Genomic DNA, 24,209 nt, shown 5'->3' with positions numbered 1-24,209 from the left:
CATTGACTATGTCAAATATATGAGTTTATAAAGTTATGCAAATTATTTGTAACTAATATTTCAGTTAATTTGACGAACTTTTAGCAAGCCTTGTTCAAAAAATGACACATTTTTGTAAAAAAAAAATTGGGATAATATATTATATATTAATTGGGAACAAATATGAGTAATATATTTAGTCACCCTACATATGTCTGCCCAAGAGTCCAAAAACAGTATAATCTTGAAGAAATGTTTTTAAGACTGAAACGTTACAATGAATTCGCCTTTTTACTAAACACTCCTTCAACTCAAGTGGTCATATCATCAAGAGATATTATTGTGTCGCATGTCTTGAAATGACAGAAAAAAGAGTGTATGTCAATTCTTCCATTATTCCAGGACTTGCAAATATCTCTTGGTGATCTTTAGCACTGAATTCTGGGAACCAGCAATCAAAAACTCGGTAACGTGACAGATGCCAACCTTAGAGAATGAGAATTAGGGAGATTTTTGCAATGGCGACAATTTATGCCATGTATATTACATCATGTAATTTTAGGGTAAAAAGAGGCAACATGGACAAATTCTTTAGGAACATTTTCCTCCAAAATGTAAGAATTTTTTTAGATCATGGTTAAAATTCGGGAGATATAAGAACTTTTTACGAGTCCGGAGACAGAGTAGAAATTCAGGAGCCTTCTGCAAAATCTGGGAGACTTGGCAACTATGACATAATTTTCTCCCAGAAATAGGAAACATTTCTTCGCTGAACAACGGCCATCGAAACCACATCCGTTACTAGCATAAAATTTAGTTTTGTAACCATAATAATAAAAATCTAACTGAAACATCATAAAACATTAAACAACAACCCAATAAGACATCTCACTTTAAGTCATTCATATAAAGAATAATAATCGAGAAATTTAAGGATAAATAAATTGCCAGTTTGAATCACATAATACATTATTATAATTATTGCACATCGAAATCACAAGGCCGACCATCAGAAAAACCACTGGTTTTAAGATCCTAAAAATACTTCCGAACGGTCATTACACATAAACACAGAGAACTATGGTGAAACTCCTACATAACTACATTCAAAAGACTGGATAAAATCATTCTCAAACAGGATTTATTTTTATAGATGTTATACAATTTATGCTATGGGAAGAACGCATTTAACTCCCATCAACGATTATCATTAGATCACAGTTGTACATGGATAACACTAGGGGTGGCTAGCAATCATACTGCATTCTTCTTACTTGTACATGCACCTCATATACATTCCTCTACAGCAGGGGTTTTCAACCGGTGCTCCGCAGAGCCCCAAGGGTTCTGTGTGCACCTCCCAGGGGCTCCGCAGCGACTCGAGAAAAATAATATAGATGTAAATTTGATAGATAAATAAATAAAAGAGGCCTACAGGTTCTGCCATAAAAATTATGTACAAAAAAGGGCTCCTCAAGTCAAACAGGGCTCCGCCATAAAAATTATATACTGGATAGGGCTCTACGAGTCAAAAAATGTTGAGAACCGTTGCTCTACAGCAGTGGTTCTCAACCAGTGCTAACTCTCCAGGGGCTCTGCAGCCGCTCGAAGAAAATATAAAACATTAAACTAAAAAAAAAATTATAAATATTTTTGAATAATAAAAGTAAATCAGTAACTTTGATGAGTAATCAAAGTAACCCTTCCATGTGCCACTCTTAGAGTGGCACATGGAAGGGTTTTCACAAAAAAAAATTTGTGAGCAAACTGTTCACATTTTTCAAATTTAGTTTAAAAATGTTTTGGGACACTTGAACCTGAAGACCAGATGCACTTAGGTTCAGATCACTTGTGTAATTTTGAACCTTCCTGAAGGGTGTATGCATTGAGTAATCCACAGACTCCAACATCCCACTCAAGAACCATTAATGCTATTCAGCCATTCAGCAGCCCAAGAGAACAAAACATTACAACTAAAGATCATCAAGTCTTGAAAACTCAAAGCAGAAATCTATGAACATAGCCACAATGTAATTTGCTTTTGAGATACAGGGAGATGTCTTTAAAATATGGTACAAATCAGTATATGTGGGATGTCTGGGAACCCTGAACGAGACTAATTTAAAAAAAATGAGAGACATACAAAAAACTTTATAATGAGAGTGGCACATGTAAGATTTTTGTCCTTCATATTGGCACATGCCAATATGAAGGCCAATATAAGGTGGATCAATTTGCTACCACTGGCTTAAACTATTCATGGATAATTTAAAACAAAAAACTTGAGTAGTTCCAGAACAAGATAATGGAGTAACACACATACATATTTCAATGACAAAAATGATAAATTTTTTCAACAAATATCTCAAACAAGTGTGAAAAAATAACAAAAAATCTTTGGCCGTTAGTAATAGAATAATATACTCACTTTTCATACTTATCCATAAACTTTGCATTATGTTATGTCAAACGAAAAAAAAAATTAATACCAATGAAAAAAAAATTAATACCAATGAAAAAAAAATTAAGTAGTGATTGTTCAATGATATAAATTGGTATAATTGTTCCAAGAGGTATGAGATAAGTAGCGACACATCATCAAAAATAGCATATACACAGCTGTTCAGAGAAAATACGCGAAAAATAAAATCATATGTACCAGAAATTCAGTACATGGATTGTATAGCATGAAAGATGCTCATTGTGACCAGTTATGTCCTCCATCCATATAATTGCTAGTTAGCCCATACATCATTGCAAGCAACTTCAATTGGCAAACTTTGGATTTGTATTCAACCCACTAGGAATAATATTGCATGAGCATTCATCCAAAATCTCTATTGGTCATTGTCATGCCATGTATGGTAAATTACAAGCCTAGGGAAGATCCTAAGAGGATCTATAATCAGATATTGAACTCCCAACATCTTTGAAAACCCTTTGGTATACAGCAAGTACATAATATACAGTAAGCAAGTATCTTATCAACTTAGGATACAGTGACCAAGTCACAGTTTGAAGGTCAGAACTACCCCAATTTTCAGGTTTTTGCTTCCCTAGGAATTTTTAAAAAGTGAAATCAAAAGAAACCATTTATTTCTAATTTAATAGTCAGTTAATCAATCATAGAACAAGGTACTAACCTAGTTCATAATAACTCAAAGGAATATGGTTAGCTTTTAGTGTTAGTACTTTGTGATTTAAGATGTTATTTCTATTGTTATTTTTAAAAAAAACTAAACTAATGTACTGATTTAATGTACCGAACTTTTTGAGTTTCAGCAAAAGTCTCACACAGAGAGAGTATACTTTTGATACCGTGCGTTGTTGGGCCTTACGATTAACAGATATAATGTAACTCTAAAACATTCAATAGTTGACTTTGTTAACAACTTAACATGAAGATTCACACATACACATTCCATTAAACATATTATTTAGATCCTTTGGCATACTTCAATACAAAGATTTTTGACACACAATGAATATTACAGTTGTTTGTAATCAAACACTAAATAACACATGCATGAATATGACTTGGTAACATTAGACGAAACATAAGCAAATGATCTGCATTTTATGTATGCACATTCAAAGTGGATATAATTTTTTAGGTATCAAACAGGAGCAAATACTTTCAACTGCTCATATATGGGTATTTCCATTGATGTGAAGGCACAAAACTTTCTTTGATGACCTGCGGAGATGCCCAACGAAGCATGTAATGAGGCCCGCCTGCTTTGTCATTGGTACCTAAAACAAATTTTTAAATTAAAAACACTTTCTTAAAGTTAAAAATAAGTATTCATTGAAGTCATTTTATTTTAATTTGCCTGGAACAAAGTATTGGAAAATGTAGGTCGGTCCTTTCAAAATAAAACTATCAGTTAATATATTCGTTGCATGAATTAAGTTTTTACATCCTTCCCCAAAATTTTGGGTATATGATGTGTATCAGTGACTTGTTGGTCATCTTGGAACATCAATATAAAATAAAATTACTAATCTATAATCATGAGCAGTCATAAAATTATTTAAATCCTTAACCAGTCATCTGGACACATTTGGTATCAGAGCACAAGGATATGATGCCAAAAGCCAATTCTACAGATAACTTTGTATCAGATAAAATTTCATTTAAATAATTATGCATCCTTTCCCATGTGATAAAAATAAAATTAGCACAAAGAATCAGCCATATCTCCCTGTGTTTAGTATAGAAGACTACTTGTTTTTGGTCATTTGAGAGAAACACTCACCGCCCTTCCTAGATCATCTAAACTTTTTACTCTTTTTCCTGTGTCATGTCGTGAAAATAATATGAAATTCTGTCATCTAGAGACATCATAAATCAGTCATCTAAGCATATTTAGCATCAGACCATATGTTTATGCCATGCGTAACCCAGATACTGACAAGAAAATGTGATTAAAGATTAGATAGCAAACCTGATAAGCGACCACCACCAAAGGGTTGTTGCCCAACAACAGACCCAGTTGATTTGTCATTGATGTAAAAATTTCCAGCAGCAGTTTTCAAAACTTCACTTGCATGATCAAGAAACTGCCTAAGAGAAAATAGGGATAAAACAGAATGACTTAACTTTCAGTTGATGTGATATGATACCATTACTGAATTCATAAACCATGCTAGCCAATATTAAACATAGATGTAAAATTTTATACACCATGTTAGGATAGAATGATATCAAGGAGTAAATAATTGTGATTTAAAACAAATAATAACAGTTTTAATTCCCACAATATACATTTTTCATAAATAAGAAAATTACATTTGCTATGTAGAATTGAGGGCTTTGATCATTAATATTTGATAGGAAATTTTATCTGTTTTGTTGTTTATAATGACATAAGATAGGCAAAAAAATAAGGTTGGGTATTGATTACAATTTTTAACTGGTTAGTCAAAATTTTTTAATTGATTAATGAATTAATCAAATTTTAATTAAATATTTTTCAATACCATATAATATTAACTGATTCTATAAAAATATATATCACTAGCTATAATACCCGGTGCTGCCCAGATTTTCCTCCATTACTGAGAAGATTGAAAAAGTGACAAACCATTATAAAGGAATGAACTATTATACATAATGCTGGCAGCATTAAAGAAGTGACAAACCATTGTTAAGGCATATGCATGGCTTAAACGCATTGCTAGGGAACCAAGGTAACCAAAGTACACTCAAACCTGTTTTTGTGCAGTGGATAGGGACCGCATAAAAAAAAAACTCATAAAAAAAAAATCTCACAAAACTTCACGAGTAGCTATAAAAAATATTTTTTGCAACACATTTAAAAAGTATTTTTTTTATGCGGTGGATAGGGACCGCATAAAAAAAGTCTCACGTAGAAAATAACTCAAAACCTTACGAAATAACTAGAAATTGCTGTTTTAAACAAAATCAAGACACGAGGCTTGGCAGCTACTTGGAATCTCGCCAAACCTTTTGGAATCTGATTTAGAAAATACACAGGTGAACATTTTTAAATATTTTATTTACATATGTACTTATTTTACACATACAAAACTTTTAAAAATGTATAACCATTATCCTTCGTAGTCTGACAATACCCAAATTTTCTTGTGGTAAACTGGTTCAAAATCACTTTCGTCACTTGAAGATACTACCTCGCACTCGTTTAGAGTTGACTTTTTTTCAGTTACCATGTAGTCGGTGATCAGTTTTTGCGATGACTGTTGTTTCACTAGACGCTTCTGCATGTCTCGGTAGCCAAATATACAAGATTGAAGCAATTTTTGGAATTTTGAAGTTCTTTCAGAATTAACACCGATTGCAAGAAAATGACCTTCTAATTTACTGCAAAGTTGGAGTCCTGCATAGATTTTATCTGCTGTCATATAATCGGGTTCTTCTTGCCCATCAGTAACATCTGTTACGTAATTTATAATGTCATCATCCCTTACGGTTTCATCCTGAATCATTTCGACAAGATCATTTTCACTGAAAGTATTAAACCTCCGCAGATGCCATGTGCTAGCGTAACGATGTGATGAAATATCAAAAATCGAAAACACTAAATGGCTGATCAAACCTAATAATTTTTTTTTATTGATAACTTTGTCAATTATGTTCTAATTTGATTGAAGTTTTCATATACCGCACACAAAAAAATTTCACAAAAAAAGACCGCACAAAAACAGGTTTGAGTGTAAGCATTCTAAAAGTCATTGTTGAGGCTCAGAAACCATTGTTGCCTGACAGATTTTTGCCCATTTTAGGTATTTGCCTAGCTTGAACAGCTGAAAAGCTTAATAGCTTTATTTAGCTAACAGCTAAATAAAGCTATTAGCCTATCGTTCAAGTCAGGTACCATTTGATGTATATGCAAAAGTTAGTCACAATAGCTCTAGAATTGTAGATTTTTATAGAGAACAGACACATGAAAAATCAATTTTATGTATAGATTCATTTCAAACACCTATTCACCAGATGTAAACAAATATAGCAATAGAATATACCACAGGAAACCAACTTAAGTTAACCCAAAATAATAAGAGAATTACAGCTAGACTGTGTTTCAGAACTGTAGGAAGTTTCTGCTTTAGTAGCAGAGAAAAAATTAAAAGAAAGCGAAGAAAGCAAATACTCCATATAGCGGGAATTACTCGCTGTTCTTGGCAAAAAGTTAAAATAAAATTACCAGCAACATGATAAAAGGAGGAGGAAAGAAAAATGGAGGAGCCAATTACAGATGAGAAAATGATGGTGATGCTGATGGAGAAAAAATTATTGTAGAAACTGTTGCCAGATTTTTGAAAATGGTGGTGTGCTAGTTAGGTCATTGACCAGTTGGTTTACGTAGATGTGGAATGATTTATAAAAGTCCAGGTCAAATAGTGAGGGGCATTTTTGGATAATTTTGGCTGATGAAAGGTCAAATTTATGGTCAAAGGGCCATATTATGGATGAGTGGTTAAAGTCTTGGTTGGTTACATATCTTCTATGCTCCTTTAAATGGTATTTAAGGATATGTTTTGTTTGGCCCGTCTAATGATAATCCACATTGCCATGAAATGCTGTAGATGCCCCAGTTGTTGAGTTGATTGATGGGATCTTTTAATTTGGAGAAGCTGATTTTATTAATAGGGTGAAAATCACAGAAAAATTATATTTTCAGAGAATTTTTGCAATACATTGGCTGGTTTTCGGGGAAAAAGGTAAAATGATCAAATTTTTGTGATCAGGTTTAGTTTTGGTTGCGGAAGTTTTTTAAATATAGCAATAGATTAACCTTTTACTGGCTAATGTTCCCAATTGGGAACATCGGTTTTATTAATTACAAAAATATTTTTTTCTTACACGAAAGCACTTGATTTTTTTTTCCTGAATGCATGAGATTTGAAACTTAATTAACAAAACAAAAATCTCATTAATTTAAGCACTTATGCCATAAATTTAATTTTTTAAATCACCTATTTTTTAAGGAATAATAAAATTTATTTATTTTTGTTTTGATTTTAATGTTGTTTCTATAGACATGGGCAAGTCCAGAAAAAATACAAGGAAATTTTTCATGAATTTTATGGTTGATATCTGTAAACTAAAGGATCAGGACAGGAAATAGAAAAGAAATTAGAAAATCAATTCAAATCTTAATTCTGCTGGTAAAAGGTTAAGAAATTAAGGCTACCTGCTTAAAGCAATTTAATATGCTGATCATATTTTGTCAAAACCTGGAATTTCTTCACTTGGATCTTGTCGTTAAAAAAAAATAAAAACTGTTAGTTTAGGTTTGTCACTGATTTTGAAACTACTTTTTGTTATAGTATTGCTTGTTTTCCTAGAAGCTTCTCTAAAAGGAAACTTGGGAGGAGAGGAGCTGATGTTTCCACGAATGCAAAAACTACTGTTCATAGTGGAGAGAATAAATTTTGTTCTTCTCTTCGAAAATTCCCATCAAACTCAATTTGAAACTGAAATCATCAGTTTTCATTGAATCTACTTGCATTTCCCTGTGCCAAAAAATTGGATCAAAAAATTGGATCAAAATATTGATCAAAACATTTTTAAATATGATCATTTATCCAAAATGTTATATATAGGTACATAATTTACAAGACATCTGATATCGTTTTTGTTAAACCAATCACGTTATATTACAAAATTTTTCCACAAATTTTAATCAGATTTATCGAATTGTACACAACTAAAATTTTTAACTGTGATTAACAATTGATCGATTAATCAATCCAATTAATTAGACCAGCCTTAAATACATATATATATATATATATTTTAAATTAGTTTAAAAATTATTGCAACAGTGGAGAAAAAATTTAAACATAAAAAATAAAAATACAGGAAGTGAGTCACAATTCTGAAGCATCTGGATTGTTTGTACAGTAGCATCGCCCTGTTTATAATAGCCATATATAAAATGGATGAAATTTAATGGTTGCAATTATAATGTGTCCCTCTTATGCCCTGTTTGCATGAGAAATTTAAAAAAGTGTGATTTCGGTTAAAACCTGTTTACACAACACAGAAATGTCTGATAGTTTTTTAACATTCGCCATGCAAAAGATTATGGGAAAGGAAGTATGAAAACCAATATATCATCAAAAGTAGGGTAAAAAAATTGTATCCTGTTTTTCTTGCTATGAGAGAATAAAAGCTGTAAAGCAAATTCAATATCAAGAAATAAACTGTCTTTTTATCCGCAATCTTGTCTGTGAGAATAGGGCTTTAGTATATGAATGTAAATCTGATTGCTTAAATTGCTACCACAGAATCCAAAGAGTTTGAATCCACACAATGATTTAAAACTTCATTGAAAGTTGAAAATTTTCTTTAAAAAATTACATATCTCAAAATGTAGAACAGGTTGTGAACTATTGACACAGAAGATACAAGATTTGAACATTCATTTGATAAGACTCCCTTATCAAATTCAACTCCCTATTCACAAGATTAAAATATCTGCATCAGCAATGAAGCATAGATGGCATAGCAAGCAACAAATATTCATTGAATATTTCCAGCTTTAAAAATTCTTCTACATGCACAAGATGATTCCGAAAGCTCTACTAAAATGTATAAAAAATCACAAAATATGTGTGCTTGATTATCATTCAATTCAAATGACAAAAACTCACTGATCTGAACCAAAAATAGCACCAGTCAATGCATATTGGTTGTCATTCACGAGATTTAACGTTTCTTCTATGTCTTTATCCTTGTAGACATAGACAGCAAGTAGAGGACCAAAAATCTCTTCCTTCATGATTCTGTCTTGTGGATTTTTAGTTTGAATGATGGTTGGTTCTATGAAAAATCCTTTGCTAGAAATAGACACAGAAAAATAAAATGGTTTACCAAGAATAAAAAGAGTTAAAATATAGATATAAATACAAAATATAGAGTTTTTTTCAACAAATAAAAAAAATATGTTATATACAGTAAGTCCAGTTTAATGTGGTTAACATCACAATTAATGCTATCCCAAGTCCTAATTTCTGCAATACAAAGTGTCAAAATTTTCAGTCAATGTTATTAGAATTTGTTGGTGTTATCAATTAAGTTAAATTTTTTCCACAGTTCAAATTCAGTTTTCAAATTCCTGTTTTTTGCACACTTTCAGAATTCAGGCGTATACAAAATATATTCTTATGCTCATTTCGACTATTAGAAGTGTATTATTGATGTGAAAGGATCTTAGAACTGATGCCAAATACATATATGTCTGGATTAAAATTTAACAAACTGGTGAAGAAAATAAACATTTTAGAAGCCTCTCCTCCCAATGACATAGAGTTGCACTATCTGAAAATGCAATAAAAAGCTGTTTCTCTAAAAGAGGTTTTATAAAAATCCAAGAAAAAAAGATGAAGCACTAATGTTTTGTCCTCTTTAATTGCATATGACATTCCAATTTGACAACTGAACAAAAAACACTACATAAACGATAGTACTGGTAAGCCAACACAATATTGACACACAATTCATCTCTTCTGGGAAAAAACTGAAGTAAATTGAGTCAGTGGAAATAGACCAGGCATGTAGATGGTCTAAAAGAAAGAAAATCCTGTTTCCAATAATATGAATATCAAAGATTTTGAGCAATGGATAAAAATCAATTACCACAGCCAAATAGTAGCTGCAGTCACTAATTTCTCCACAGAGAGCAATCAGGCCTATGATATTTCACGCATAATATGAACGGGCAAAATAAACTGTCAATTTTTTTGCTTTTGAATTCAGAAGAATGACACCGCTCCTTGAACACATAACAGGCATTCCCCTTACACAAACTTTGTTAGATACACAACACATACACTGTATATTCCAATATCCCCCAATTCATTAAAAATTCCTCAGAGGAATGTTCACAAGGTGTATGTGAGGTTTATTGGTAGTAGTAGCAGTCACTGAGCATGGCATTTGTAAGAGATAGTATTAATTCAGCGACACTACAAAAAATAGTTACAAGGACAATGCTAGAATGTCAGTCACCATTGCTGAGAAACCTAACCTCTGATAAATGCTAAAATGTGTGAGAAACTGCAGACTCTGCAAATGGGTATCAGGTACTTGTCAAATGATTTTAAAATAACAACTGACAAAGACACATTGATTAAAAACTAAATTATATAAAAGGGGGAAATTTTTATTTAAAACTATCATTTAACTGTATTGGATTGAATTTCAGATCAAAATTTCAAACCTTTCATCACAATGTCCACCAGCAAGAATTGTAAGATCACTAGAAGACTTTGCATGATCAACAAAGCCTTTGATTTTCTTGAAGGCCTTGCCATCAATAACAGCTGAAAGGAAGGTGTCATGCTCCAAAGGTGAACCAAGTTTCAATTCTTTGCGTACCTCTAATAAACCTTCCTTCACCTGCAAAATCACAAAATATAAATAAAATTTTCAAATCAATAGTAGCAGCGCAAATGGTTTTTTTTCTAGCACCTAATTAACCCTAAAATACCAAGGGGCCGTTCAAGTATTACGTCATCATCGATGGGGGGGGGGAGGGGGTTTCCAATTTCCTGACTTTTGGATGACAAGGGGGGAGGGGGGGGGTTTGGATAATGCTTACGTCATCAACCACCCTTTTTGAAAATATGAGTTAGGATTCAGAGGGGCAGAGTTGATGACGAAATTTTGCTGACAAGGGGGGGGGGAGGGCAGGGGGTCAAAAATGGCTAAAAATTTGCTTACGTAATACTTGAACGGCCCCCAAGATAAAACTGCATGTTACCTATATTAATATTACCAACTATGTTTCTGAAATGTAGAGTTAGGGTTAAATGCTTGATCACATCAACATACTCTGCATGCTATAAATGCAGTAAGATAAGTACTGGACGTTCTACTTGACATCAGAAAAGTCTAAATAATTCTTTTTTCAAGCTATTTTATTCTAAAGAATGTTTCAAAAAAGATGGGCCAAATTTTAAAAAGTGGTAGAACACACCAAATTTTTTTTTTGTTCTGTATGCATGGGCAGAAGTGAAGCGAAAAGGCACTACAGGGCACATCAAGAGTGAATTTTATACTTCCTAGTACTTTTATGTTTCATTTCTGACCATCCATTCCATGACAAAAAATGATTGTTTACCACCTCTTGAAATTAAGAGGTAAAACCCAACTTTTTTTAAACACCTTGTACAGATTAAATAACCTGAAAGATTTTTGTGTAAGATTGAATCACCTGAGGCCACAAGCTTTCTGGAACATACATCCTATCAAGAGCAGAGCATTTCTGACCACTGTACTCAAAGGCAGATCTAATTGAGCAAGCAACAACAGTTCCAACATCAGCAGATGGATGAACAAAGTGGAAATTCTTTCCTCCACATTCTATTATGGAAGATGAAAATGAATGAAAGCAAATGAGATTATAATATCCATCTTCATTATGCATGAAAAACTCGTGCTGAGAAACTATTTACAAGTGTGGCATAGTCACTGAATTGTAAAAAATAGCTAAAAAATTACAATACCTCCAACTAAACGAGGGAAGTTCTTGTACTTATCTATGTTTTGTGCAGTGAGTTTCCAGAGTACTTTGAAAGTCCTGATTAAAAAACAAAAAATATTTAAAATGTCAATAACACCTATGCACACAAGAGGTTTGTTAATGAAATTCAGTACCATTTGGGTATAAAAAAAACTTTTTAGAAATTTAATTTTTATAATTAATATGACATACTTTAAATTACTTTTTCTACACAATATCTATCATTATTAGGACATATATATGTCATATCAGATGACTCTATTTCCTTCTCATAGAGCAATACCATCACAACTACTATATCTTATTATTTTTCAAACAGTATGACAAAGTAATATATACGCTATTAATTCATGCTAATTTCATGAAAAAATTCTTTAATAACATGCTATTAACATATCACATGTTTTCCCCAAAATATTAAGTTGTCTTGAATGTTTTTGAAAGTGCATGTTTGGCTGCTGCTGTGTCTTGTACGTAAAATTTTGTGCAAACACAGAAAATTAAAAGTCTACTAATACATTCAGTGTAGCTTTCATCATAATTGGTGCACTTCAAATACAGTGAATCTTCGTACAGCAATATCTTATAAAGCAATTTCATCTCAATATTAATACTCCAATTTTTATTTATCCCCACTGCTTTATTGAAGCTATTTTCCATCATGGTCAGCCTCTTGAAGAAGTAGCTGGCTGTAAATCATTACAAAATGATCCTCTGAGGCTGTGATTGGTCATTGGTTAACTGGTTTTTAACTATAATGGCATATATAGTGATGTTCCTCTCTGGTCCCAGAACAAAGGGCCAGATTAATACATTAGAAGGCCCTAAACACCCGAGTGATATTACTGACCACCCCCTCCCCCATTGAGATGAATAGAATTTGATGATTTTTTTGCTGTGCCTCTTTTCTCCTGATGCCCAAAGCATGTGCTTATTTTGCTTAATGCAACCCTGCCAGCACACTTCTCATAGTGTTAAAACATTTTGTATACAATAAATCCTGCACAATGATACTTTCCAGTCCGAGGATGTACGAGTCCTGGATGTCGGCTGTGGAGACAGCATGACGATAGGTGACCGACACCAACCTTGCTGAGACTTCCAACTTTTCACGCACAGTCACCTTCTCTCCCATGACTGTCTGTAGGGTCAACAACGGTGGCAGGTGCAAAAGTCGAATCTCTGATCCAGGTCTCTCCAAATAATTCTGACATTGACTCCAGGGTCAATGCCCATCCGACATGGAAACTCAAGTTTACATTCTACTTACAGTCCATGCTCCCCATCATGCCGCTGTGAGACATGGTACACTCGACCTAGGGTGCTTCCTTCACAAGCAGCAGCGATGGCTTGCTTCACATAGGCAATGGAGTTTGTGACGCCCTCCTCAACGGCAGCGATGGAAGTATTGACGTCCACAATAGATTGTCTTCTCAGAAGGCAATGAGATCGTCCTTGCTGGCACTCCTTGACTCCAGTTTATCCACGCCTACTTCCATTAGAGCCATTATCTCCATCAGCTGCTTGAAGTGTTCTTCCATTTCTTCTTTTTCCATACTTCTTGTCTTGACCATCCAAGTCCTTGCAATTTTCCGCTCCTGACACCAGTTGTTGCATCGCGCTGCCGGGCCACTCGTCAAATTTCTGTCACCAGATTCATCCCATCGCATGTATCTCTCCCGGGGTTCTTTGCCGAAGATGTGAGGATGGGTAGACACTCACAGGAATGAAGATTCAAAAACAAATAAACATCTTTATTCACATGAACTAAAAGTCTTTTAGTTTAATACCAAGTAATTTTAGTCTGAAAGTTGAGGATTAGTGTGGATGGCATATTATAGCAGAAAACTGCATGGATTGATAATCAGTGTGTAACATTATTCTGATTGAAACACAAAAAAAATAACCTTTTAAGACTCCATTTTTCTTTGCTAAAACTAGAGCAGCCCTCCAAAATGCACGTCTTCTCTCTCCGAATTGTATTGTCTGAATCCCTTTAGAATCTTGTTCTTTTTAACCAGTTTTTTACAATTTCTTGAAGAAATATCCCAGTTTTTAAAAATTTCCCAGATGTTCAATGGCTTTCTTGCCTGATCCCTAACAACAATTTTTTTCCCAGATTTCCTAGTTTGTAGGAATCCAATGATAGCATCAAAATCTAATCCTCTAATGGCTTTCAATGAAGATTATGTTTTGTTTTACACAAAACAACAGTTTTGGTAAGTCTTATATCAAGGAATTTTAGTCTGAAAGAGGAGGATCAGTGTGGATCGCATATTATAGCAGAAAACTGCATGAATCGATAATCACTGTGTAATATTATTCTGATTGAAACACAAAAAAGATAACCTTTTAAGACTCCATTTTTCTTTGGTCACCAAAAGCTAATTTCATAAGATAAGATTGGATGTTTTATTACAATAATCATGATGACCAAAAATTATACCATCTAACTTTCATTTTTTTCTGCTTCCATCAAAATCCTTTGCGTGGAAAATCGCTATCTGAAGTGATACTTTCAAAAACTACATAGAAAACGTTTTTTCTCCACACCAACTAAATTTTACTCAGACAAAAGTGTTAAAATGGCCAAAAAATAGTTCAACGTTCAAGTAAAAAAAATCAAGTATACCATGAAAAATACGGATGTCTTAAGTGAAAATATTTTTCCTCCAAAGAGAAAAAAACAATTTTCTCTGCACAAAAATTTACAAGAATAGCATTTGTAACTTTCAGGGCAACCCAGTGTATCATTATAAAATGGGAAATATAGCTATTTTTGAAGGTTAGTGGGAAAAAACCAACATACGCCAAACTCCCAGTGAAGTTAACACCAGCCAGTTCTGGTGATGATGTGACTACATCTCCAAATACTGGTCCATCTGCAGGAATGAAATTTATGACACCAGAAGGAAAACCAGCTTCTTTCAATAACTTGAAAGTTATATAGTTTGATAAGATGGCTGTGTCTGATGGCTTCCATACAACAACATTCCCCTGAAATAAAAAATAGCAACAATAAGAAAAAATGCTCATTAAAGAAACAATGCTCATGAAAGAAAATAATCATAATTTACTAACCATCAGTGTCGGTCCAGAAGCTAAATTTCCACCTATAGCTGTAAAATTGAATGGCGATATAGAAGCAATGAATCCCTGAAATAAATACATAAAAAGTAAAGCACACAAATTTCAAGTATTGTAAGAAAATAATCTTCTTTGTAGAATATACCAATCCTTTTATATTTACCTCAATACCTCTGTATCTCATGGAATTTCGCACTTTGGTCTCATCTAGACTTGAGGGCTGATATTTTGTAAGTTCCTGAAAGGCACATGTTACAGAATAAATTACTGTGCTGCAGTATATCAAGTAAGTTGAAATGTTATTAATGTTCCAAAGATTAAGCTTTATTGCAAAATAGTAATAAATTTCTCCATTTAATTTGTTTGCCATCGTACAACTCATTTTATAAAGTACCACTTATATTCCACTTATGAGGAGTTATCAGAAAATGAAGAAACCATGTGGTAAAACAGGTAAAAATACACAGGGGAGAAAGAAAACACAAAAACATAGCTGCCGTATAGGCAGTGATTAAGAAGAATATAAGAACATGCTCCTTCTCAGATTGCTTCCAAAACCTCTAGAAGCACTGTGTGTGGCATCGAAAGCAGAGACTAAAATGAAGGAAACAAAACTCTTTTGTTGTTGATAACCTTCAAGCCCATATCATTAAATGCAAATACAAAGGCCACAACAGACAAAATGACTAACGAGGTGGCTGAAAAAGATGCCCATAAAAACGAGAACTGTCGAATACATAACTAAACTGTATCAAAAATACAGCAACCCAATAAGAGCAATAAAAAACTAATTTAATTATGAAAAAATATAAATATACTGCCTATAAAAAATTATGGTTGTCTCATCTAAGTATGGATAACTTCTTGATTTTCCCAATATATTTTTATCTTATTTCTTCTTAAACATGATTTACATGTGCATTATTATAGCAGATGTTATCAGAAATGAAAAAGCCCTTTGATCCAGTTTATCTATTCTCCTGATGATGCCAACCACTAGTGTTGGGGAAACGTTGAGAGTTAACGGACGATGGTCTTCGTACCTGAAAAAAAAATTTTCATCAAATGATGGCAACGAAAACCTTATCAACTATTATCAGAAATGTTCCCTGGAGACCAAAATTGTGAAGCAGGTATTCAATCAGCACATGAAACATGAATGAGCTGATGCATCCACCAGAAAACGATAGTCCTGAAGCTGTACTCTTATGCTTCTTGAAGTGTTGACCGGTCACGACTTGGATCAGGGTGACTGTCAGAGCATATCTGATTCCACTGATGTCTCCCCAAACTATCACAACGAAGTCTATACTTGTGGTGAAATAGCAAGCAGCAGCACTGAATGAAGCAATCACAGCACCAGCCAGTGTAACTGAACAGATACAGGATACATATTGCTGCCGAGAATTTCTATGACTGGTCCTAATAGGTTCTTCATCAAAATCCTGATGATAGACAGATAAGTGGCTTCCCCTCTACCCTTGGGCATTGGGACCCTTCAATGTTAGGGTATTACTGTTAGTTTTTGACCAGGAAGATTAGTGATGCATTTCACAAGAGGAAAAGCAGTCTCATCTTAATTTTCCAAATCAAATGCACCTAAAACTTTCAAAATATATCATTGTAAATGACGTCGGGTGGAGGTGCATCTCGTTTCTGTGAGGTGGCGGAATATTCCTAGACACTTGATATTAGAGGGGTTTCCAATTAACGCACGAAACTACTGAACTTAAAGAAGACTTTTTTTTTAAGCACACTCAAAACACACAACCTCCCAGGACGGAAGCCACATTCCAACTCACGCGGAAGATAGATTTTTCCCTCTTACCTTTTAACAATGTATAAACAGACAAAGTACATTACATGGTATAAGGCCACAGAGAGTTAGTAAAAATGTCCATACTGAATAAAATAGATTCGTTACAATCTCCCCCTTTGGCTCTGACGAAGCCTCAGCGAGGAGCCAGTAAGAGATATCTTTCCTTTGGGGGGTAGTTCCTAACGGACAAAACGGAAAGCTCTGGGCAATTGCCGACTCTCTTGTCTCAGGTCGAAGTTTAGTCCTTGAGTCATACCGGTTCTCAGGATGTCCACTAGGATTCGGATGTACTTTTGAAGAACGCTCTCCCGGGTCCCAGCATCTGGCCATGGAATCAACTCCCTTTGGAGTCTGCACTGCTTCACTGGATTCAAGATGAGTTCTTGTTTTCTCCCCTTTGCATAATCTTCAGTTTCCTGGGTATATTCAACATTTTGGATGATCTTATCCAAAACATCATTCCTACGTTGGGACTCTCCACTACGATGAAGTTCAATAACTCACACCACTTGGCTCCTTTACAAATCGAGCAGGATAGCTTATCAGCATGGCTGCCTGGATAGTTACGGGCAATATGACCATGATTTCTACACTGGTAACACACTATCTGATACAAACATCTCTGGGCAACATGTTCACATCGACCGCAGTTATAGCAAGCATTCCTTCCTTGCAAGGTCAAGCAAGAATTTGATGCACAACACTTTTCGTAGCCTTCTCCACCTCTACAGCAGTATACCCTGTCATCACCACTTATGTTGATCTGGGGCTTGAAGAAAGGTTCCCCCCCCCCCCCGACTTGAAGCATCTATGGGATTCTTCGGAGAAGGAATAAAGTTCTCAATGAAAGGTGTCTGGCCTCCTCCCCCTTCCCCCGGCTTGAAGCATCGCTTAAATCCTGCTGGGAATGATGAATCAAATTATTGTTGCTGAGAAGTAAGGTGAGTACCTTCATTTTCAAGAAGTCGACACATGATGACTCAGAAGGTAGTTCAAAAAACTTGACTGGTTTTTTCAAAAAAAACCACACGGTTAAAACCAAAGTGGTTTGAACTAAAAACAACCCTGATAAAAATCTAGAAATAATTTCCAAAATTTTTGTTTTCACCTCAGACTTGGATATAATAATTACACACAGAAAAATTTTAGGTGCCTATGCCAATTTTTTTTAGTACCCATGGTGATTTGATATCTGCAATTTGTCAACCCATGCCAATAAATACAGTGAAACACCTGTATAATGATAACTTAAGGGACTGGAAAAGCATATTGTTATAAAGTAACCATAAAAACTGCATAGAAACCAGAAAGTAATATCATTATAGAGACTATCACTATACTGGATTTTCACTCTGCTGTAATTATTTTAAAAAACCTGGCCCATTCATACCTTGGCAAAGTAAGCATTGAATCTAAAAAAATCAGCCAATTCAGCAGCTGCATCAACTTCTGCTTGAATGATAGTTTTACCCTGTATAAATTGAAAAATGAAACATTACCATCATAAATCATTCAATACAGTAATCTCAAATTGAATCTTGTTCAGAAAGAAGAAAAAGTCAATGATAAATACTTGTCCAAGCATGGTAACAGCATTCAGATCAGCTCTGTATTTACTGCTGACTAAATCAGCTGCTTTCAGAAACAGTTTGATCTTTTCGCTGATAGGTGTAGACTCCCAATCTTTTCTAACCTTCTGACTTTCACATATGGCATCTTTTATTAGGCCCTATGAATTTGAAAACATGGTATCAATTTTTGTTATTAAAGAATATGCATGTTTATTTGGTTATTAACAATAGCATTAAATAAATATAAGCAATCAATAAAAAAATTTCTATATATTTACAGCGGAAGCCCAATGGTATTTCGCTATTTTTCTCTGGTGATCAAATGGCTGAAAAAGAAAAATATTAAGTTTTATTCATGAAATAGTGAAAATAAAATTTTAATACAGATTCACAATGCAATCAAGCCTTATATAGACCATGTAAAGGCTTTCACATTTTTATTCCTGTATGATCGATAACAATTATTTTTAGGACTATTCTTCACATTTATTATATTGATAACAATTATTTTATTAAATATGACTAACATCACATGCTAAAAAAATACATGGTAGCAGCCAGCATGCCAGAAAACAGCGAAAGAGACCGGCATGTTGGAAATACCTGTACTTTTTGGCATGCCAAGAGTCACAGACTTCGAAAAATTCTCTCATATATATGGACTCTGAAATTCAATTGAATTGTCTGATTTAAACCTTGTCTGTTCTAAACATTTGAGAATCTTTTCTGTTTTTGGCACTATGTTGGAGATACTGTAGTTTGAATTTCAGGTTCGCTTTTGCTACCATAAATCTTTGTTTATTGCAAATTTTGGATACTAAGCATGTTTATTCCCATAGATTAGATGAGATAAATGGAGAAGATAGTAGACTGCTAAGTGTTTTTGTATTCTTTAATCATGTGCGTGAAAACTGTAATAAGCAGAGCAAAAAATTAAAGAATTGCACTACAAAACATGATACTAATACAAAAGCAACAGCATATCTCAATTTTCTGAACATGCCAAAAAAAAACATGCAAAACATAGTATTTGTATTTCATTTCAGGATGGCGATGATTAGGTTAGAGCACTAAATAAATGCTTCATGAGTTTACATTATGTGAATGATTATGAAATTCAAATTCCTGAACAAAAGACATTTGCTACAGTGAAAACTATTAATTTTATTCTTATTTGTGTATTTTATATAGATTGAAATTGGTCTTTATAATGAATGTATTGTGTCATCCCCCTCATGCCAGAAGCATGAATGTGTAAATTTTCACTTTTTGGGTTTATCAGCTGGTCGGATCCCTTATTTTGTTACCTAAGTTTTGCCAGAAACGCGAACGTTTAACCCCTATTGAAATGCATGCTATACAGCATTTTAGGGAAATAACACTCACAGAGTGGATAGAGTAAACATTCAAATGTCAGTTCCCAGGTTTTAGAAATTTGCACATTCATGCTTCTGGCATGGGGGAGGGGGACGATTTGATTCTCACTGAACCGTGATTTTCCCAGCATGCTGGGAAAAGACCAGATTCTACCATTCAAAAAGCTGGTGTCCCCGGATTTTTATGACATGCTCGCTAATGCGGGGAATACAGTACCAAAATGGGAGAGTTCAATTTTTTTTTTATGATCTTCAATAAAGTTTACTCACCATAACTTGGTACTTAACATCACCAGAGAATATTTCTTTGCCGCCAATGATCAGAGGAACATCTACACAAGTGTCTTTGAATTTTTCCAAGGAACTCTCCAAAGCTTGTCGTTCTTTGCTTCCTTTTAGATATTCATATACAGGTTCATTCTTCACTGTGAAATCTTCAACATTAGCAGTGAATGACAATCCACGGACACTGGTTTAACAAAAAGAAAAAATATAACTAGATATAATTTACTCATATTAGGAACAATCAGGGCCGCAACTATATGCTTGGTCACCCGGAGCAAGCGTGCATTTTGATGCCCCCTTGTACTGTTGAAGGAGAGGTTTAAGAATAAAATTTGCACCCCCTCGGGTCTCGTACCCCGGGCACTAGACCCGCCTGCTCCTCCCTAGTTGCGGCCCTGGGAACAATTTATTGTACCATTCTCCATGATGTGTGTTATAAAAGTTATATTTATTTACAGCAGGGTTGACAAATAGAAAAAAATTTTGGTTGACAACGAAATTCCTTAAGAATTAAGAGAATGATTTTAATTTCAATAAAAACGTTCCTGTATAACGAGAATGACATGATTTTTTCTCAGCCCAATATATGAAATAAATTACTCCAGAAAATATCCAGAAAAAAACACTTTCTTTCACATATTGGACTGAAAAAAAATCACAGCTTCTCGGTACTGTCCCCACCCGGGTGTCATTTGCCTGAAATTAAGGGAGAATACTGAGCCTTCTACTTCAGAGTGTCACGCCACAATTTGTAACTAACAAAGGAATGATCATATCTCCTGAGATGTGTACATATAAGGTGTTTACCTGATTTGCAACAGACCTATGTTCGATTTCCAGCGGAGACCATTAAACTTTTCTTTTCGAGTTCACCTTAGCACAATATCCAGAAAAAAGTTTTTCAGGAGTCCTATGAAATGCTTTTTTCAACTTTTCCAGGACTCTGTATTCTTTTATTATGTTAAAAAAAACTTACTATCATGAAATCAGACTCTAATTTAGCAATCACACACAGGAAATTTTAGCCAAAAATGCTGATTTTACAGTCGTCATGATGGACGTTTTTCTCGCCAAGGGAAAAAAGTCAATACATCACCAAAAAAGGATTATAATATAGCTCACGGGTGTTCAATTTTATCGGCAGTGCTAGTCACTTATTTGGCTTAAAAACGTGTTGTAGGTTACTTAAATGATCTGGATCAGCGCCGCAGGTCACTTAAATGATTAGTAAAGGTACCACAAGTCACTCAAATGATCTGCAAATGTGCTGCAGGTCACTTAAGCAATCTGGGAATGTGTTTCGGGCCACAAACGTGATATGAAACTGTGCCGCAAATCAGTCACTCAAAAGGTGAGTAAATATGCACACCACCACTTCAGTGATGTGCAACAGTAACGTGCAGGTCACTTAAGTGATCTCTAAACATCACACGGGCCACTTAAGTGACCTGGAACAGCACAGCAGTTTGCTTAAGTAATCTGGAACAGCACCCCACAATTCTTTTAAATAATCTGAAAATGTGCTGTGGGTAACCCCCGTGATAAGTAACTGCATCTCAGGTCAGTTAAGTGATCTGTAAATTCACCGCAGGTCACTTAAGTGATCTATAAGTGTGCAGTGGGTCACCTGAATGATCTGTAAATATGCAGCGGGTAGATTAAGTGATCTGGGAAGGTGCTGCGGGTCACTGAAGTGAATGAGAAATCTGCCATTGGTCACAAATGATCTGTAAAATGTGCAGGTTAGTTCACATTTTAACAAAATTAAGTTCGATGTTGTGAGTGACATCAGATGAGTCTGATGGTCTCATTTGGCCCGTGGGCTATGGGTTGAGCATTTATGATTGTATTATATAGCTGTTCCCAAGATACATTACTTTTTTTTAAAGATTCATTCATTTGGAAGGAGCGCCCCCATGGACATGTAAGCCCCACCATGGCCCCCCACAAGCGGTGGGCTGACAAGGCTCCAGCACTGGGGCCCTGGACGATTTTTGTTTTTATGCTGTAAATTCATTATAAAGGGGGCCTGTGAAAATCTGGTCGACAGGCCCGCATAAGATCATGGCCTGGGGGCCATGAGCCCCACATTCAATGCACAATTTTTTTTTTCTTCAGTTTCAGTTGATTTTGATTTCAGACACATTTTCAAAACAAGAAATTTTCTACTTTTGATTAACAAAAATTATAAAACTCATAACAATTATAAATATTATAATATTTTCATATAAATTATAATATATATTGGTATTATAAATATTTTAATAATACCTAAAATACGGACGAATTCCATTCCTCAAGCGAGACAACATCTTCTTCCTTCAAGGGCCACAATCCGAATGAGCAGACGATAATTGACCTTAATTGGCAGAAGCAATAAATTCTTATGATCATAAACATAAATTCATAACTAGAGACATAATAAACCGAATCAACAATGAAAATTCCTCGAAATAGGAAAAACTTTTTTACCCTTTTTTAGTCCAAATGTTTCAACTTTGATGATAGATAACTCAACTGGTTATCTTTTCTAAAAGATCGTGGTATAAAAGAAGCAAAAATAATCATAAAAGTCCTTATTCATCAATCATCAAGAGCTAATCTAAAAAAAATAATTTTTTCTAAGCGAGACGTCATGAACCATAAAAAAAATGAGGTAAACAAAACTTGAAAAACAGATTCGTCAGCCATATTTAGTCTAATATACTGTCTGATGACGACTTTTGTGACCATATGTCCCGTATGTTTCAGGATATCTCCGTATTTCCATCTCATTTCGGCCATTTCGACTTCTCTCCCAGTTTTTCATTATGTTCAACGAAGACAACTTGAATTTTTATTGTTTATTGAAATCAAGGATGAAATTATTTTCCGTACTTATAAAGTACAGGGTGATTATAAAAAAACTATCCCGACATATGGGCCCCTAACTATCATACCATTCACAGAAACTGAATGAAATTTTGGCATAAGGTATTTTGAGGTATGCGCTCAAGTATGATATGGAAAACAAAAACAACAGTGTCACTCTAACAGTTACGGTTACAGTGAGAAAATTTCGAAAATATCAAATGGCAACACCAAGTTTTTCGTATTGGAATGTGATCTCCATTGTGAAAAACCCTAAATAGCGTTCGAACTGCAACTGTAGCATGAAAATCACCGGCGGTAGATAGGCTAAAAGTGAGGACAACCAATAAGGACAGAGAAGCAGCATAAAATAAAGCATTTTATTGTGTTTCACAAATTTTCCACATGACCTTGTGGATCAGGCTGGGATCTCAGCCGAAGAAACGGTGTGACGAATGAAACGAACATTAATGCTCTGGTGCACGGCAAAGTCCTTTTTACTTTTTCCTTGCCTAGCTCCGGGGATTTTCGTGCTACAGGTGCCATTCCAACGCTATTTAGTGTTTTTCAGTATGGAGATCGCATTCCAATACAAAAAACTTGGTGTTGCCATTTGTTATTTTCGAAATTTTCTCACTATAACTGTAACTGTTAGAGTGACACTGTTGTTTTTGTTTTCCATATCATTCTTGAGCGCATACCTCAAAATACCTTATGCCAAAATTTCATTCAGTTTCTGTGAATGGTATGATAGTTAGGGGCCCATATGTCGGGATAGTTTTTTTTATAATCACCCCGTATTTTATAATAATTAAGATCATAAACATTCATCTCACAAAAATTATCATTCATTTCTACTCCCGCTATATGAAAGCCAATAGCCGCTGAGGTATGATGGTCAGTGTAATAGCCTGGGATGCGAGAGGTCGTAGGTTGGATTCCCGGCGGAGAGAATGGAACTCTTTTTCATAATTTCACCTCGGCATAATATCCAGTGTGTCACAAAAATACGTAAATACATTCGATTTCTGTTTCAGTGCTCGTAGCTGATGAAATATTGGTGAGGTTGTTCTTTCAAAATATTTTTGCGTGTCATTTTTTTCTTTCATTATCCACCATAACTGTTCGACAGGGTCATATTTGACAAAACATTGTCCGGGCAGGCAGTAGCGTAATGAAGTGGGCTGCCCCGCATAAATAGTTCCATGTAGGTCAAGATTGGACA

General features: G+C 34.5%; 1 protein-coding gene across 1 annotated transcript; it reads right to left on the bottom strand.

The window, feature by feature from the left end:
* Nucleotides 1-3,483: 3,483 nt before the first annotated feature.
* Nucleotides 3,484-22,695, bottom strand: P5CDh1 (delta-1-Pyrroline-5-carboxylate dehydrogenase 1). The gene is made up of 15 exons (XM_089255928.1): nucleotides 22,607-22,695; nucleotides 22,406-22,494; nucleotides 20,120-20,318; nucleotides 18,752-18,799; nucleotides 18,476-18,631; nucleotides 18,293-18,373; nucleotides 15,247-15,321; nucleotides 15,078-15,152; nucleotides 14,806-14,993; nucleotides 11,980-12,053; nucleotides 11,688-11,836; nucleotides 10,692-10,870; nucleotides 9,124-9,309; nucleotides 4,428-4,546; nucleotides 3,484-3,732 (listed from the first exon to the last, which is right to left on the bottom strand). Exons 2-15 carry the CDS (start codon nucleotides 22,444-22,446, stop codon nucleotides 3,617-3,619), a joined length of 1,686 nt encoding a protein of 561 aa, XP_089112054.1. The 5' UTR covers nucleotides 22,447-22,494; nucleotides 22,607-22,695; the 3' UTR covers nucleotides 3,484-3,616.
* Nucleotides 22,696-24,209: the final 1,514 nt, after the last annotated feature.

This window comes from Pholcus phalangioides, unplaced genomic scaffold (assembly GCF_987345545.1).
Source record: "Pholcus phalangioides strain wild (caught in Gottingen) unplaced genomic scaffold, Ppha-v1.0 ptg000172l_1, whole genome shotgun sequence".
Taxonomy (NCBI): Eukaryota; Metazoa; Arthropoda; class Arachnida; order Araneae; family Pholcidae; genus Pholcus; species Pholcus phalangioides.
Note: the sequence above shows the minus strand (reverse complement) of the source record. Positions and strands in the feature narration are given on the sequence as shown.